Here is a 17,238-nt window from a genome sequence, read left to right as displayed (position 1 = left end):
TAGTGGTAACTTCAGGGGACTTTAAATGTTCAGCTAACTTCAATCTTCCTCGCCTTTCTAGAAAACTTGTGATCTTTCAACATAGTTCAACTTTTTTTTTGGTTGGGGAGACAGGGGGCTATCATTTTAAAACTCTATTTCCAAATACTTTATCATTTACTTTCCCCATTACACTGGGAGGTTTAAATAGCTACCTTAAGCTATAATGTTAAATTCAGTACCATTGCAAATATCCCCAACAAGACACCTGAATTTTTCACTCGAAAAAGAAAAAATGTTCCTTTATATAAGGCCATGGGATGAGACTAGGGTTCAAATCCTTGTTTAGCTAACATTTAGCAGACTTTTGTATCTGCTTACTTTTAAAATACTACCTGGCCATTGCTTGAATTACATATTCCCCGAGTTAGTTCTCAGTTATAAATTTGAACATTATAGTGTTACTAAAGTTGTAGGATGTTATCTTAAATGTGTACATCAACCTAATTACTTATAATTCAAAGTACAAGTTTGTCAGACAAAATTCAGTACTTGGGCATACAATAAAACAAGTTCTTACAGCCATGAAACAGCAAGACATAAAAAAAACTAGTGTCTCAGGATTACTGCTGTAGTCTGTTAAAGGGAGAGTAGGAACAGACTTCGGAATTACCTGGATGGCTTGTAACAAGTGATTGGGTGCCACCCATTTATGAATCAGTAGGTCTGGAGTGGGGTCTGTTAATTTCCATTGCAAAGAATTTCCCAACTGATACTGATATTGCTGGTCTTGGGACCAGGCTTTGAGAACCACTGTGCTAAATTCTTTTTAGACGGTAGTTTTAATTCCTATTTTAAGAAGTTCAAAACAGAACTTACACACAGTATTAAGTGTGGATTTCACGTTAGGTAGAATTACTGAGTAAGACCGAAGTGTCTTTAAACAGACTTTAATGGTAACAATTCCTTTAAGCTCAGTTAACCTTAGCTATTACAAGTGTTATGCTGATGTAACTATTAGACAATATTTAGTGACTTGCACTGGGTTCCTCATAAGACAAATTCACTTAAAAGTGTAATCAACAATCATTAAACAATTGTTATGCCAACACAAAACATGGCTAATTTGAGTTACCCCCAAAATCACTAACACAGCATTATCAGTATCTGAAGCATATTTCAACTAAGCCATTAAAAAAAAAAAAAAAGTGAGTGTTCACTACCCCTGAGACCACTAGTTTAACTGTGGTTCATACTTTAAAAAATTGTGAGCACACCCACACAAGAAAGCAAACTAAGTTTTTTTCTTTAAATCTGATTATCACATTGCAAACTTGCCCAGGAACAAAAATGAGCCACTTAAAATGTAATTTAACATTGACAAGTCAACTGGACTATAATTCTCGCAGGTTAAGAGAAACTTAAGTATTTAAAATGAGTTTATGCATTAAAAGATATAGGAAATATATAGAACCCAAATCAGTTTTTAATCTGCTAACATTCACTAAAGTCTACCATGGCACTAGTAATATACATGGGGGAAATAGGGCAAATTCTTGGATTCTTTTGAAGATTTCATTGCAGAAGAGCTCAAATCCAGTGTCCATACATTCAAAAATGTTGGTTTTCCAGGTACCTTACTATTCTCTTAAACCTGGAGAAGCCTTTATGGCTTATTCCCTCAGAAGTGACATTAAGAAATATAGAAAGCATCAAGTCAAAGATAGAGAGCTGGACACATCTACTAATGACTTAATCAATGGTTTAAGGAAGTCATCTCTATAAATACTTAAGGGTTATCTATGAGTAAAAAGGTCAATTTGAAAGCCAGTTAGGGATTCAGAAGCTCTCAGAAGTGTTTTATTCATGATCGGCTTTCAAGAAATGGTATGTCTACTAAATCTGTTATTTTGAGAGTATAAGTTTCTCAGAATTATTTTGAAAACAGCCATAGAACGGTACTAATATTTCTTATCTTGTACAGTGGTATTAATTTCTCATTTGTAATATGAATACAAAATAGTTTCAACAGTATGACATCTACCTTAAGGAGTCATTTTTTAAGCAAAAAATGAAAAAAAAATCACTCATTGGAAAACTGTATAGTTGGTTTGATATTTCTCAATGAAATGCTTATTACAGACTTAACAAAGCCAGAACATTTTTGGAAGGCATGCATTTCACTTCCAGTTTAAAGAACCTTAAGTCAATAAATCATGTCCAAACTACATATTAAAATGTTTATAAAAATCAAGCTTTAACATTTATTTTATTATCTAGCTTTCCACATCTGTGTGCAGACAAGGAGTAAGATTGCACATTAAGTGTAAGCAGTGCAAAAATGTGAAAGTGGAGAAGTCACAGATGTGCTAGAAATCGAATACAAGATCGTAAGAAAGCAATGAACAAATCAAAATAACTAGGTAAAAAAGAGTAAAACTATACGGTTAGAAATAGGAAGGGTGAAGAATGATAATGCCCTTGTTACTACATAAGTTAAATTAGTGGCACACATAGCACTTGTCAAACAAAAAATCCAATAGCATTGACTTTTATTCATTCATGTTAAGTCACCTGAAATGATATTTGTTGCATTTAAATGCTCATTAATGTAAATGGCTGAACAAATCCATTCAATGGATACTCAATATCCCACATAGTTAAGTCACTTCAACACAGCCTCATGACAACTCCCACACCAAAACAGTACTTTATTTTGTAAATTTTAATCCATTATTACTCCCATGTTATGGTTTTTCCAGCTGTCAAGTGTACAAGGTGAAGAAAAAATTTAGTTAGATGGGGGTTGCACCTGGAAAATAAAATTTCTTAAACTCCATATACATGTTCAAAACTGCTGGGTCCCAAGTCCATCTAGGAACTCCAGGGCTGCCAGTTATCACGTGCAGCATACTAAAGCTACACTATCCGAATAGCTTATTAACTCTGCATAAATCAGGTCAATCAATGTGTCAACCTGTAACAGACTGTGCACTTTTACTGAACATGGCAAAATATTCACTCTTTTGAACTTTACATCATCATTTGATGTCAAACAATGAAGCAAATCCCAACAGTATTTACAAACAGCTTTGCATTTACAAAAGATTGTTTCCCATACTGATTAATCCAGGCAGCTAACTCATTGGTTTATGCAACTTTATTGAAGAAAAATAAATCAAATACTAGCAGAGCTATTAGTTGATCACTCATCCATTGACAACTTGCATCATTTATTCAGTGCTATATTAAACAGTGTATTGGAAGATAGATTAACTAATAGCTCCAAGCCTCCTAACAATTTAAATGAAAATTACAAAATGTTTGAGACCCTATTTTGGAATACAAAGGGTGTTTGACTTCCAATTTCCATTCTCTGTAGAACAAGAACAGGTCATTCCTTTATTGACATGCATAAAATACATCACATTTTCTGTTCTGCTGATGCTATAAATTCAATACCAATTCTCCAGCCACATCAGTTATGAGCATAAAGTATATCATGTAACCTCAGATCTCTAACAGTGGAAGGCTTAAACAAGAATGGATGCTGTTTGAATAATGCGGCTTCCTTTGATGTGACAACTGAGCATCCATCTCCCTCCCCCTCTGGTGATTTCTTCAGCATGTTAGAGCAGTGAGGAATGGTTTTAGTCTCATAACCAAGTCAGAGTGAAGACATTGGCCACATAATACACATGCTCCATTTTTTTAAAAATTCTGAATCTTGGGCAACTGTTCTCTTGTAACTACTTTACAGTTTCTAAAAGCAGTTATTGTCCAAAGCTGGAAGAACTTAAGTCTTCTCAGATGAGCATGTGAATGAATGGAGGGAGGTAAACAAAAAATAAAATTAAAAAAGATGAGGTCTGATAGGGGAGCAGCCGGATAAGAAAATCAAAAAAGGAACAGTAATTTAAAGTTTATTCCAGCTATAATGCAGGTTATTCTGACTTTAAGGTAGCATCACATGGCATACTTCTGAGTCCATTCCCGAGATATTCTGTTGTACCTGTAAATAAAGAGCGTGTTATTGAAAAAGTTATAGAATTCTTAATACTTAAAAAGGTAAGAAAAGACTTCTATTTTACCTGCAGACTCATCACGGAGTCATCTAATGGCTATGATGAGAATAAAGCCAATAATGGTACTCAAAGCAATGTGGGAAAACAAGAACCTTATGCTTCTAAAACACTGAAAGTAGTATTTTAATAAACATAATAAAGTGGCATTGAGATTGGGGTGTAACAAAAATCAAAGACCTCTTCTCTCCCCTACCACTGAGCTAATAATGTTCTATTAGAAAATCTACAATTAGTATCTGTTCCAACAAATTTTAACATTTAAAAAATTATTTTACAGTTCATCATGGACTTATGTCAGAACAGCACACACATTCTGTACAGCTACAAAAATTTCCATCAAAGCCAGAACCAAATAGTTAACTAAACAATTTTATCTGAATCCTAGACTTTGAGAAGTTACATGACCCTGGGTAATACCAGAAGAGAAAACGCCTTTGAGACTTAGGCACAAGCAGATGATTAAGATATTGGGGAGGATGATAAAAGAGCAGTTTTCTAGAGGAGGTGAGTGTGAGTGGTATGTGTTAATTAGAACCACATATGTTATTTTTAAATAGTGTGGTGAGTGGAACTAAACAAGTCCCACTTGAGGCCTGATAAATGGGAATCTCTAGTACAACTGGTGGCATCTTGCTAAAAAGATCAACAGGTAATTCACATACAAGCGAGGTTATTTATTACTGAGGAAGAACACTAACAATAAATGCTATCAACTTTTCCCTGTTACACCCATGCCTTGGTCTACTTACCAACAAAAAATATAGTTGATAACCTTAAGAAATGAATATACATCAAAGGGCACAGGAAAACTTTTAGATATTTATTTACAGTTTGAACTTTATAAAATATTAACTAGCTTCATTTCAAACCAAAAACTAAACATGGTTCAAGCACTTTTCTAAACTTGAATACAGAGAAGTTCTTTCTACCAATTCATGGTTACCTCATTTAAGGATACCTCTCAAAAAGCCAGCACTTTAAAACAAAGGCTTCGTTTAGCATACAGGGAGCCACAAATTAGAGCTGACAATAGTGCATGCATGTCAGTAATGAACATTTAGGTTAGATGCTTAGGCTTAATTGAAAGTGTTTTTCCCTTACGTCTCTCAGCAAAATTTGAACTAAATCACCACATTCCACCATAGTATTGGTATAAAGTCTAAAACATACCAATTTAAATTTAAATACTGGTGATTTAAAAGATAATACTTAAATTTCTATTTCTACCAGTGCTATATAACTGCTTTGTCATGCAAAAATACTCTTCAAGCAATAATGACTACTGGGTATACTTTCACGCTAAACAAAGATCAAGCAGTTAAATGTACAGTTTTCAGAAAACTGCCACATCAGTTACCTTGTTAGTGAAAACAGTGCCTTACAGCATGCAGCACTCAAGTGCTGGCAGGACCATGAATAAGCGCACCAGAGTGCAGATCCTCTTACCCTACAACATAGCGTATTTCTCTGTCCACTCTCTTGCTAACCTATTGTACCTAATTGAACAAGTACACTTAGCATTAATTATAAGAATACAAAAGTTATAATGGTGAAACTGTACACAAAGGTAATTCAAATATTCGAGAAATTTAGAACGAATTTTTACAACAGTACCAATATTTTTTTCAAAAACATAATTGGGGTGAATAATTTGCTTCCTTCTCCAAAACTTAATAATTAAAGTGACAAAGTGTTAGAAATATAACACATTTTAGAGGGATTATTCACCGTCACATAAACTAAAACCCAGTAATTTTTTAAAATAATCCCTTTTGAATAACTAGGTTTCTTCATTACTTCAACTATTATCTTACCAGAAATAAGCATCAAATCTTCTTGGCATTACCACCACTTGCAGCAGAGTATAAGCCTAACTCATTGAGAAAAACGACTTTTTAATATTATTTCCTTAAATTACTATACTTACTTATCTCTGTCTGTTTTATAGATCCGTGCAATCTCTGGCACTAGGGGGTCATCTGGGTTTGGATCACATAGCAGTGAACAAATGGATAAAAGAACTGCAAGAAAACAAACATCTATTACCCAGCATCGGGAATTTGGATAAAGAAAAGTGTATTTAACAACACATATTATACCCACTTTCATCAATGGATAGATCATACAGACAGAAAAAAATCAATAAGGAAACAATGGCCTGAAATATCACATTAAACCAGATGAACTTGGTATTTACATAACATTTCATCCAAAAACTACAGAATACACATTCTTTTCAAGTGCATATGGAACATTCTCCAAGATAGATTACACTTTAGGCCCACAAAACAAATCTCAATAAATTCAAGACTAAAATTTTATCAGGCAGCTCTTCTAAATACAACAGTATGAAACTAGAAATCAATTAAAAACATATTTATAAACCTCAATTATCGAAAGATTTTTATTAGTTTGTATTTTAATCTCAATGAGACAAAGCTTTGCAGAGATTTTTGTTTGTTTGGAGACAAGCTCCTGGTAAATAAGAAATGCTGCAAATAGAGCTTTGTTGGGATCAAGTTTAGTACTGACTTGCTGTAAAAATACTGCCCAACTCAGCAGTTCTGACATTGTCAAGTAATGTCATAGTTTATCGCTTTTTAAAAAAATAATTAAGTGGAGTTTCTTGGTATGGAAAGTTTCATGGTACTTTTTCTGCCCTTTTCTCAGTTTTCACAAAAACTTCCAAATGCTCCACTGACTGCATGTTTTGTCTGTTTGAATTTATAAGGTAGAGGCCACATTCTCAAGAGTAGTGACTAAGTGAAGCAATGTCAAGATATATTACCAAGTGAGCCTTCAACTGTCTCTTCCCCTAACCTGGTTCAACATAGAAGATGCCAAGCATCTAATTCTAACGGAGCACATATCTAATTTTGAGTGCCTGTTGCGTGCCAGACATTGTGCAAGGTGTTATAACATTTTAAGATATAAAAGCATGAAATGGGTATGATAATCTTGAGATGAAGACAAAAAAAAAATACCATAAAGAGACATTAATGTAACAGTAAATCAAATTTTAATTCCAAGTGCAAGGGGACAGATATAAAACTCAATCTGCAAATACAGAAATATGGTGTTTCATTATTATAGTGCATTCCCAGGAATGGTGAAAAAAAAAATGGAACCTAGTAGTCAAGTATTCTTAAAGAGAATGTGTTAAGAGAGCCTGATTTGAAAGGAAACTGAAATATACCCAAGAGGGTGAAAAACAGGTCTAAAATTATATTACACTTGAAAAAAATCATGGCAGCATTAAACCAAATTGTTTTTCTCCCCCTAAAAAGTGACTCCAGTTAAACAAAAGTTTGGGAAATGCTACATTGCCCCTTAAGTGAGATTCAAATGCACTGTGTAACCATATGAAAGGATTTATGAAATCCTGCCTTAAATCCCATTATCACTTTACATTTACCATACTCATAAAAATCATAGAAGTTTTTTTGTAAAATGTTATACCATTAACTATTCCAAGAAACAATGTGAGGATGCTAAAGTTTGCTGATATTCTCAAATATCTGAAACATTGTCATAACTAGCAACAGTAAAAAACCAATTTTGTGTACCTAAGGAATGCCAAGCCAATACCAAAAATTACTTGAAGGCAGACCTCCTCTTTAAGTAGTTTTGTGGTAGGTGATTTTATTTGTGGGGTAAACGTGTCATAAAAGCCACCAATCATTCACAAAGGAGGGAGAGATGGAGAGATACTCTATCTCCATCTGGATATTTATGTGGAGGAAACTGGACGACCTATTAGAGATGTCACATAATGGATTCCTATTAAAAGGAGAAGAGTAGAACCATTCTAGAGACATTCCCAAGACTCTAATTTTAGACTACTATTAGAATGTTCACATAACACCTAACTAAAAAATTCCTTTTTTTAAAGTTTTTTATTTAAAAAATAATAAACACAAAAAAGCAAAAATCAAAATTTCCTTCAATGGAAACCTCAAGATTTAAAAGCTCTTTTAACTTTAGGAATCGAAAAATACTACAGAAATCAATAAACTTTGCTTTTATTATTTGATATTTTCAAGTAATGCCCCAATACCCTAATTTGAATTTTAACTTCTTCCCACAAAATATTTAATCAATACTGCTAAAAGAGCAAAGATGATATAACTTTATTCCTTCCCCACCTCTTACCCAAAAAGTTAACGTAAGGAAGACTCAGATAAGCAGGCCCCAAAATGAAACTCCTTTAACTATTAGAAAATCAGAGTAGCTAGTTTTCTAAAAGTATTTTACCTTTAGAAATAGTTAAAGCAGGAGACCATTGTGACCTTAGAATATCGAGACAAATGCTGCCATTACTGTTAATATTTGGATGATAAATTCTTGTTGTAAATGCAACCTAAAATAAATAAAAAACCTTTAGATATTTTTCCCAAATAGAAACAAGCATCTTAAAGGCAAGTAGAAGACTTCTAGCAAGGCTTAAAATGTCACAATTTTTAAAAAATCAAATGGCTACAATCTTAACTTATATACATAAAAGAATAAATTACAGAAACCAGTTTTTACATTCTGACCAAAGAGCTCCTAGGTGCTCCCACTTCTTAATTAAAATGGAAAATACAACTCTGGGGCAAAATGTTATTCTCATCGATATGGTGGGATGTTCTTAAGGATAACTTTGGCCCTATGATATCAGAAGTATCAAAGAGCAATATGAAGGGTATTTTTATTTTAACATTCACTAAAAGCTAAGAAACTGCTGAATGTAAACCAAAATTTATAGACCAGCTCATTTAAGGTTATTACGTTACAAAGCTATGTATTTGAGCCTGCATTTCCACTGTAAATAGAATATAAATTTGAGTATCACAAAGGTGTTTCATCTAAAGTAACTCATATCACACCCATAACATGATGATGAAGGTTATAGTGAAGCAGCAATGTTCTATGTGTATTATCTTCCATAGTTATTCTATAAGTTGAATTTTTGTAAACAGCTCTGAAACTTCAAGGGAAAAAAAATATATACATACATAGACACACACACACACACACACAGCTCTTAATACTTGTAAACCAGTTTACCTCAGTGCATTAAGCAATTCTAAGTTTTGATAGATTTATTCAGTTATGTATGCAAAGTCAACTCCCAAAATGATTAGTCTAAATCACAACACAAATATTAAGTTGCAGTAATATGTGCAAACGCATACTCAAATTGAACATTTGAAGCCTATTACAGAACACTAGGGTTAATAATCCAAGTCTGTATAAACACAGTAATGGGGGGGGGGATTTCACATAGTGTATTTCAGTCTTGCAACATTAAGGAAAAGGTAATTCTTATCTCCATTTACAAAGTTCAAATCCAGGTCTAGCTGCTCTTCTAACTAAAGGTTAAGAGTCAGCATTCTATTATCAGTGACTCAAATATATATAATCAGCCTCAGTTATTATTATTCATTACACACACACCAATTTAATTTTCATTATGCAGAAGCCTAATCTCTAAGAACGCAATATTCCTCTGAAATAAAGTATAAATCTATACAACAGATTATGGGAGAAAATACTTGCCTTAGGTGGTTTGAAGGGGTAGTCTGTAGGAAAATGAATTGTCAAAAAGAATACACCGCCTTGATATGGGCTGTCATTCTGTGAAAAGAAAAATATGCTTGACTAATACTTAAAATATTATTGCTAAACAATCTATAACACTTCTATTTTCGAAACATTTCTCTAATATGAACCAAAATTACCTACTATTTGCACTGCAATCAAGAGCCTAAATTATTCCAAAATTCAGTTATTAATGGGAAAAACAATCAGAATTTACTACAGAATAATGAAAATTTACTTAGATACCATTTTATATTAAGTCACCGAAGACCTTAAAAAATTATCCAGAAACAAAAGTATTCTAGATCCTGATTCTCACAAAGGAAAAGCATACTGAGCAATAAAGTCTACATACAGTATTATCTATCAAACTGTAATTTGAAAGTAAATTTTTACCTTTGTAAAATGACAGCCATATATATATATATATATATATATAATATACATATATATGTTTGTGTATGTATATATATTATACACAACTGACTTTGTACCTTTCAACAAGTCATTCTGGCCACTGTGAAACCAAAATGTTAGCTTTTGTAAGTAACATACAACTATTTTCAAAAGAAGCCGAACAGAGACAACATAGGTTTTTAAAGACTGTTTAATTCTCAACTGGCTCCTCAAAATTCTCATTTACAACCTTGCAAGTTTTTTCTTCAAAAGCATACTGAATTCTCCACAACAAATCAATATACAGGATTACTAGATTTGTAATCTAGTAAACAATGTGGAATATTTGTTTTTCCATTTCGACAGAAAACATACATTTCAAGCTACAGCAGTACTGTTTCTTCTTTGCTGTTTTCCTCATTATAATTTGAGTATGAAGAACTCCCTTATAGCAACTAAATATTATACAACGCTAGCATGAAGCGACATTTGGGTGAAAACTACTTACTAGGATTTTACATTTAATTTAACCAATACCAGGTAAAAGATATTGTTCCCATTTTAACTTAAAGAAGTAACTTAGTCAAGCGTACAAATGGTGTACAACTGAACCACCATTCAAACACAGATCATATAAAAAACCACAGATTAACACCAATCAGACTAATAATCAATGAAAAAAGTTAGTGACCTAGTTAAAAAAATATGAGATTGCTTAACTGTCCCCGGACAGGGAAAGAACCAAGATATTTAAAAATGTACAGTAATTGAGCTATTATTACCAACATCCATCCCACTCCATTACAGTATGCATATAGCACCAAAACAAGCCTTTCGTTATGCCCATTGTGGCTATCAGGCAAGTAAAAATTTTTACAGGTCTGACACTTTAATATAGCCAATTTAATCCCCAGCCCTCTATAAAATAAAGACTAGTTGAATTAATCTAACTCCCTTCTATATATACGCTAGATGTATAAGGGATATATAGAACAATTTTTTATCTTGGTGACTTACGGTCTGGTAGAGACATGCAATGAAATATTAACAGATATTATGGAAAACAAACAGGGTGTACCTGGGGTTTAAAGGAGAAAGGTCAATTTATTGATGAATTAAGTTAAAAGAAACACACAACTAGGAAATGGAAGAGATACAATTTGAGTCCTTCCTATTCTGAACTCCCTATTTTTCAGTCTACAAAATTTTAATTAAAAAAAACTAAGACTGCAAAGCAGCACCTGAGAAATGTAGAAAAAAACAAGTCAAGGCAAAGCACCAGAATGTGAAGTGAATTTATCAGATTAACATATCTTTGTTAAGTAATACGGCTACGTTAATTAGCAATAGATCCTTCAAATAGCATACACTTTTATAAAATAAGCTAATACTGGAAATATGTTTATACTGCATACAATCAACAAGTTAAAAGTAATCCTAAAATATTTTTATAAAACCCAATTCCAAAAAAGTTCTGTTTAAGCTTTCATTTCAAGTTTCATAGTCAAGTGTTGATCTGACTGCTTTTGAACAAAGGCAATCAATTGATGAGATTTAGACAAAGCCAAATTTCAATGCATTTCACTTGTTCAAAAAAAAGCTTGAAATAAAAATATTTCGATGTTACAATTTAGTACTAAAATTCCAAGTCAAAGAGGAAAAACTGGAAAAACCACAGATCTAGAGGTAACAAACTATGCCAGCTAAAAAATCGAGGCTATCAAATTTACCATAGATTGACAGTGAACAGAAAATACAAGAAAAAGAATAAGAAGGAATACTTTGATCATTGACTCAAATCGTAGAAATCCCTGAACTAGCCTGGTCTCCTTTATGTCCACTGCCACTACCTTAGCTCAAGATCTTAATACAGTAGTCTGCCCCTTATTTGTGGTTTCACTTTTCAGTTTCAGTTACCTGCAGTCAGAAAATATTAAATGGAAAATTCAAGAAAGAACCAATTTATAAGTTTAAAATTGAATGCCGTTCTGAGTAGCATGCCATGCCACCTGGGATGTGAATCGTCCAGCATACCCAGGCTGTATAAGCTCCCTGTTAGTCACTTAGTAGCCATTTTGATTATCAGATACTGTCACAGTATTGTAGTGCTTATCTTCAAGTACCCTTATTTTACTTAATAATGACCCCAAAGGGCAAAAGTAGTGATGCTGGCAAATGAGATAAGCCAAAGCGAAGCCATGAAGTACTTTCTTTTAAGTGAAAAGGTGAGTACAATATGATTTTCAGACAGCCCACATTCATGTATCTTTTATTACAGTATGCTGTTATAATTGTTCTATTATTGTTAATCTCTTACTGTGCCTAGTTTATAAATCAAACTTTATCATAGGTATGTATGTAGAGGAAAAAAACATTATATATATACATATATACACACACACACACACAGATTCAGTACTATCCATAGCTTCAGGCATCCCTTAAGGATAAGGGTGGACTACTGGTACCTTTTCTCTGTTTTGGCAATGGCTTACTACTGGTATGCCTGCCTTCACTCTGGCTTTTACCTCCAATTTATCCCTCACCCTGTTGCGGAAGATAAAGGTCACTGCCCTGCTTGAAATCTAGCACAGTTTTCAAGAAGAGTTCAAATTCCTAAGCACACAAGGTGCTTTATGATCTGGTTCCCACCAATCTAGTTAATCTCATCTCCCACCATAATACGCTCTCTTTACTGCCTATAAAATATGTTGTTTCACATTTTTCCTACTATATTTCTTTCCCCTACTTGAAACATTCCTCCTTATCTGCAGGACTGTATCTAAATACAGCTTTCCTTTTAGTCCAATCTGCTGGCTGCTCTTCTTTTATTACTACCTCCTTCTGTACAATTACTATTACCCAACATACTTACAACTTATTTACTTATATTTCCCTCTTCCACTAAACTACAAAGCTTCCTAAAGAGTAAGGTACAGAAGGAAAGAGATTTTATGCATCATTAGACTTTGCAGGAAATGACACACACACTTAACATAAATAGAAGAAATAACCCTTATGGCCCAATAAAATACCAATGAACCAATTATTTTATTTCACATGGTCTTTGTAGCTGATTCTGCCTAGGCTGCCAAAGGTTACATTATTCAGTTATGGTACAGGCACACCTAGTTTTACTGCATCTCACAGATGTTGCATTTTCTTTCTTAAATAAATTGAAGCCAAGACCCCCCACCAGCAAAAAGATTATAACTCGCTCTATTGTGATACTCGCTTTACTGCTGTGATATGGAACTGAATCCGTAATATCTCCAAGGTACGCCTGTACTTTTTCTATGGCTATATCACAGATTAGGTGGGAGTTAGAGTCGTTCTCCAAATAATTTCAAAGTATCTTTCTACCAGCTCCATTTCCAATTAAAGAAAAATCAAGCATGTAAACATCAGAAACAATAGGTAAGGAAGTTAATTTCTCCTCAATGAATTTCTCCTCAATGCATTAACTCTTAATGGGAATTGCCCTTAATGTAGTAGAGAAAAAACAACCCAAGTTTAAAAACCACAAAACTAGCAATGTCAGTTCTTTCAAAGGTTTAGTTTTTGAGTATTTGTGCATCCAAAGTTATCTCAAATTCAGAAATAAGCCAGCACACACGATTATTTGAACCAAGCATTTCTGCCTCGTAACTTGAATGATCAAGCTACTACAAGCCACTAAAATTCAAGTTACTCTGTACTGAAACTTAAATTAGATGCTCCATTCCTTAGAAAGTCAGGAATCTTTAATTCTGCGGCATTGCCATTACTTTAACTGACCTAAGAAGTAATCCAAAGCAAAAGTAATTTTGTTACCATTTGCTCTTCTAGCAAATCTGCAATTATGGGTTATGTCACCATTGACCCTGTTGTGGGTCACATTTGCATCTCACAGAACAGGCATACTAACAAAATAAGGTAGTATTTTATCTAATGAAATGGTGATGTTTTGGCACAAAGATGCAATCAAAAGCCAAAATTACATGAGTTATTAATGACTACATAGTGAGGATAATCATTAACTATTTACAAGCTGGGATCTAAGCTTAGATGCTTACTTATGAAGAGCACAATAAGATCTGTATTTTGGGTGAGTTTTTATAACCTTTTAACTCCTTCCTGAAATTATCTAAATAGTGAGAATTAACCTTCCTAGAAAACAAGTATATTTCAGGGAATAATGCTTAACCAAAGCAAAACTGCAGCTGTGGTATAAATATATTTTTTGCTTTTGTTAATCAGGAAATATTTAAATAGTTCTAAAAATCGAGTATTTCTGCTCTTAAAAGCAGGAAACTGCTAGTCATTAATATGTAATAAAAGGTTACTGAAAAAAATTTAGCAAGGAAGAGCCATAATATGAAATATATATAAAATAAATGAAAAATATTTTCTGAAAATAAAAGCAAATTAAACAGCTAAGAAATTTGTCAGGATAAGCAATCGTCTACCTTCTATTATCTACAAAATTACTAGCATAAACTACTCATTTATGTTTCACTTTGATTTTATGATAGGTATTTCCTTATCTTTTGGAAAAGAACAGGAAAGGAAAAAAATATTTTTTCAATAAAAAAGTGAAGTCTCAAAAGTCAAGCACAGAAATATAACACTGGTTTTAAGAGTTGGTTTATTATGCACATTGTCCAATCAGAAGTCTTGATTACCAACTCTTTCATGCCTAATTTAGTACTGACAACTAATTTTTAGAATGAGACTACCTTCAAGTACCCTCTGCATCAAGTATGAGCTTTATTTTGTACAGATATGGTAAAGCATTTGATTCTTAGCTTTGAAAATTGGTGATCTACAATGGGAAAAGTCTTCCAGTTGCAATTTCACCTGCCTACACAATCTAGGTAGGCAAAATAAAGTGATCGTGGTAGGAACTGTGGCAGACACAAATTGCATCTAAAAGGGAGGCAGCTGCTACTGTCTCTGAAGCCATTACTGCTTGTGGGAATGAGGGCCTAATCAGAGGATTTTTATGCAAAGATTGCAAACTTTTAAAAAACTTTGTGGACCAAACTGGGTAAACCACTAGGTTACCTATGTGTATTAAAAAAAAAAAAAAAAAAAAAAATCACCATTTTGTTGTAAAATTAGACAAAAGCAAGCACTTTTAAAGCAAAATGAAATTTAAAGCAGTAAAAATAGTCCTTAAGATAACTGGAAATAAATAATTCTGACTGTAGATTTTATTAGGATTATCCAGATATATTTCAAATGATTAAAGTAAATACACCATCCTCTCCCCCAAGTTTGACTTAATTTGATTCACAATGTCCCTACCTCTAGGTCATAACATTTCACTCAATCATCCTTGCTATGATTTCCTTCAAATTTCTACTAGTAAGCACACTTAATTCACCTATCTCTTATGTGCCATCTTATCACACTTGTTTTAATTGCCTGTTTCTCCCAGGAGATTGTAAGCTCCCTAAAGATGGAGAGGGATCATGTCTATTATGTTCACTTGTATCCTTAATGACTGGCACACAGTAGGGGCTCATAGACAGAAAAAACATTGAAGTTATGAAAATCAGAACTGCTAAACAAACACATGCTAATCCAATCCATCTGCTGGCTAACTGTTCCAAGGGCACTTCTTCTTTAAAGCTTATAAATATCTACTTATTGGCCATTACCTTACCTAGTACATTACTGCCATTTATGTTGAGATTAAAACATCAAAAAGGGAAAGAAAGCAGCAAATTCAGTAAGACACACATATAACTCAGAAGAGAAATCCTAAAGTACCTTCCAAGTCAAAAAAAATGTTAAGTATTGTGCAAGATATAGTCTTACCCCAAGATGTTTTACTGCGCTCTAATTCTGTGAAATTCTTAGATGGTATCCATAATTCTGAATATTCAATTATCCAGCATATACAGTTTCTTATCTACCCAGGATAGAAAGGAATTTTGCTGTATTCAAAATATCACTTTCTACCTAAAAATATTCAAATTTTGTATAAAACTAAAGTTCTATAAAGAATCAAATATCAAAGTAATACAATTAAAGCTAGATTTACTCCATTTGGGCAGGTAAGACTTTTAGTAACACCACGGTAGAAACAGTAAATTAATTAGCTCCACAAATAACAGGAAGCTCTATGACAACGCTTTATATTGCTACGAAGGAAAACTAGATTGAGGTGGATATTTGATAGGTCAGAGATGCTATACTCTAGAACCTGAACACAGGAACAGACACATATAGTATACGTAACAAACGACTACTTAAATTTTTTTTTCAAAAGTTAAGTATGGAATATCCAAAACAGAATTAAAATGTAATAAAAAGAAGTCTAAAGCTTAAGGTAAAAATTACAACTAGATCAATGCAGAGTTTCAATTAAAAGCAAAAAATTTTAAATTCTTAATACTTACAGGTCCCATAATTGTGGCTTGCCAATGAAACACTAGGGAAAAAAAATAAAACCTTATTATCTAAAAGTAAACAAGTTTTGAAATTAATTATACAAATCAACTTAAAAGTTACTTACTATCATCCCCAACTGGACCTGCAGAACATTGTGCTGGAGGGTCACGGGCCAAATCACTAAGTTCCTATATCAAGAGAGAAATGATGGGTCATATAACCATAATAGAAAAAATAACTAAGCAAAGAGATTCAACTGCTTCGTTTTATTTTCACCCCATTCTTTAAGGGACATACAACCACCATTTACATTAAAAATAACTCTATTAGAACAGGGAAAATGTAAGTAACCCTAGCACGGTTCCTTGGGGCATGGTAGGCGTAGTTCTTTAATGGACACACCCAAAACAATCACCTTGGCTAGGGCTCACAAAAGTGTATATGTACATGTACATCAATATGAAATTTTTAACTACATGAACAGCTGTCCTCTTACAAACTAAAAAAGTTACCAGATAATGTCATAGCTGAAGAACCTAGCTAATGAAGCTCTCAAACATTCATGTTACTTGCTGAACTTTCAGACCATCTCAGAGGCTCTTGTTTTTACTGTCTTAAATCCTCGTTCTGAACCAAACTACCCACTGACCTTGTTTTCCACTTGAAAAATCTCTCATGGGGCTAGGTAGTTACCCTTTTTGGTTTGATCTCCTTATTCCCTCCATTTAACCTTTACTCAATACTGACTAAAATTACAACTCAGAGAGTAGGTTCTCACATGGTAGAAAAGAAGTCTGCTCCTAGCAAAACATGC

At 33.3% G+C, this 17,238-nt stretch overlaps 1 protein-coding gene across 8 annotated transcripts in view; it reads right to left on the bottom strand.

The window, feature by feature from the left end:
• Nucleotides 1-2,514: 2,514 nt before the first annotated feature.
• UBE2D3 (ubiquitin conjugating enzyme E2 D3) overlaps nucleotides 2,515-17,238 on the bottom strand; it is a 29,697-nt gene continuing 14,973 nt past the window's right edge. For 4 of the 8 annotated variants that reach the window (XM_019738913.2, XM_074322966.1, XM_019738911.2 and 1 more), the window contains exons 3-9: nucleotides 16,549-16,612; nucleotides 16,433-16,464; nucleotides 9,606-9,683; nucleotides 8,319-8,424; nucleotides 5,992-6,085; nucleotides 5,511-5,560; nucleotides 2,515-3,991 (exon numbers count right to left, since the gene is read on the bottom strand). In XM_019738913.2, coding sequence (XP_019594472.1) covers nucleotides 5,512-5,560; nucleotides 5,992-6,085; nucleotides 8,319-8,424; nucleotides 9,606-9,683; nucleotides 16,433-16,464; nucleotides 16,549-16,612 — 423 coding nt within the window. In that variant the 3' untranslated portion in view covers nucleotides 2,515-3,991; nucleotide 5,511. The remainder of the gene's footprint in view (nucleotides 3,992-5,510; nucleotides 5,561-5,991; nucleotides 6,086-8,318; nucleotides 8,425-9,605; nucleotides 9,684-16,432; nucleotides 16,465-16,548; nucleotides 16,613-17,238) is intronic. The other 4 variants (XM_019738916.2, XM_019738915.2, XM_019738914.2 and 1 more) reach the window with 1 other exon arrangement.

This window comes from Rhinolophus sinicus, linkage group LG02 (genome assembly GCF_036562045.2).
Source record: "Rhinolophus sinicus isolate RSC01 linkage group LG02, ASM3656204v1, whole genome shotgun sequence".
Taxonomy (NCBI): Eukaryota; Metazoa; Chordata; class Mammalia; order Chiroptera; family Rhinolophidae; genus Rhinolophus; species Rhinolophus sinicus.
This window is presented reverse-complemented; position numbering and strand designations above follow the sequence as displayed.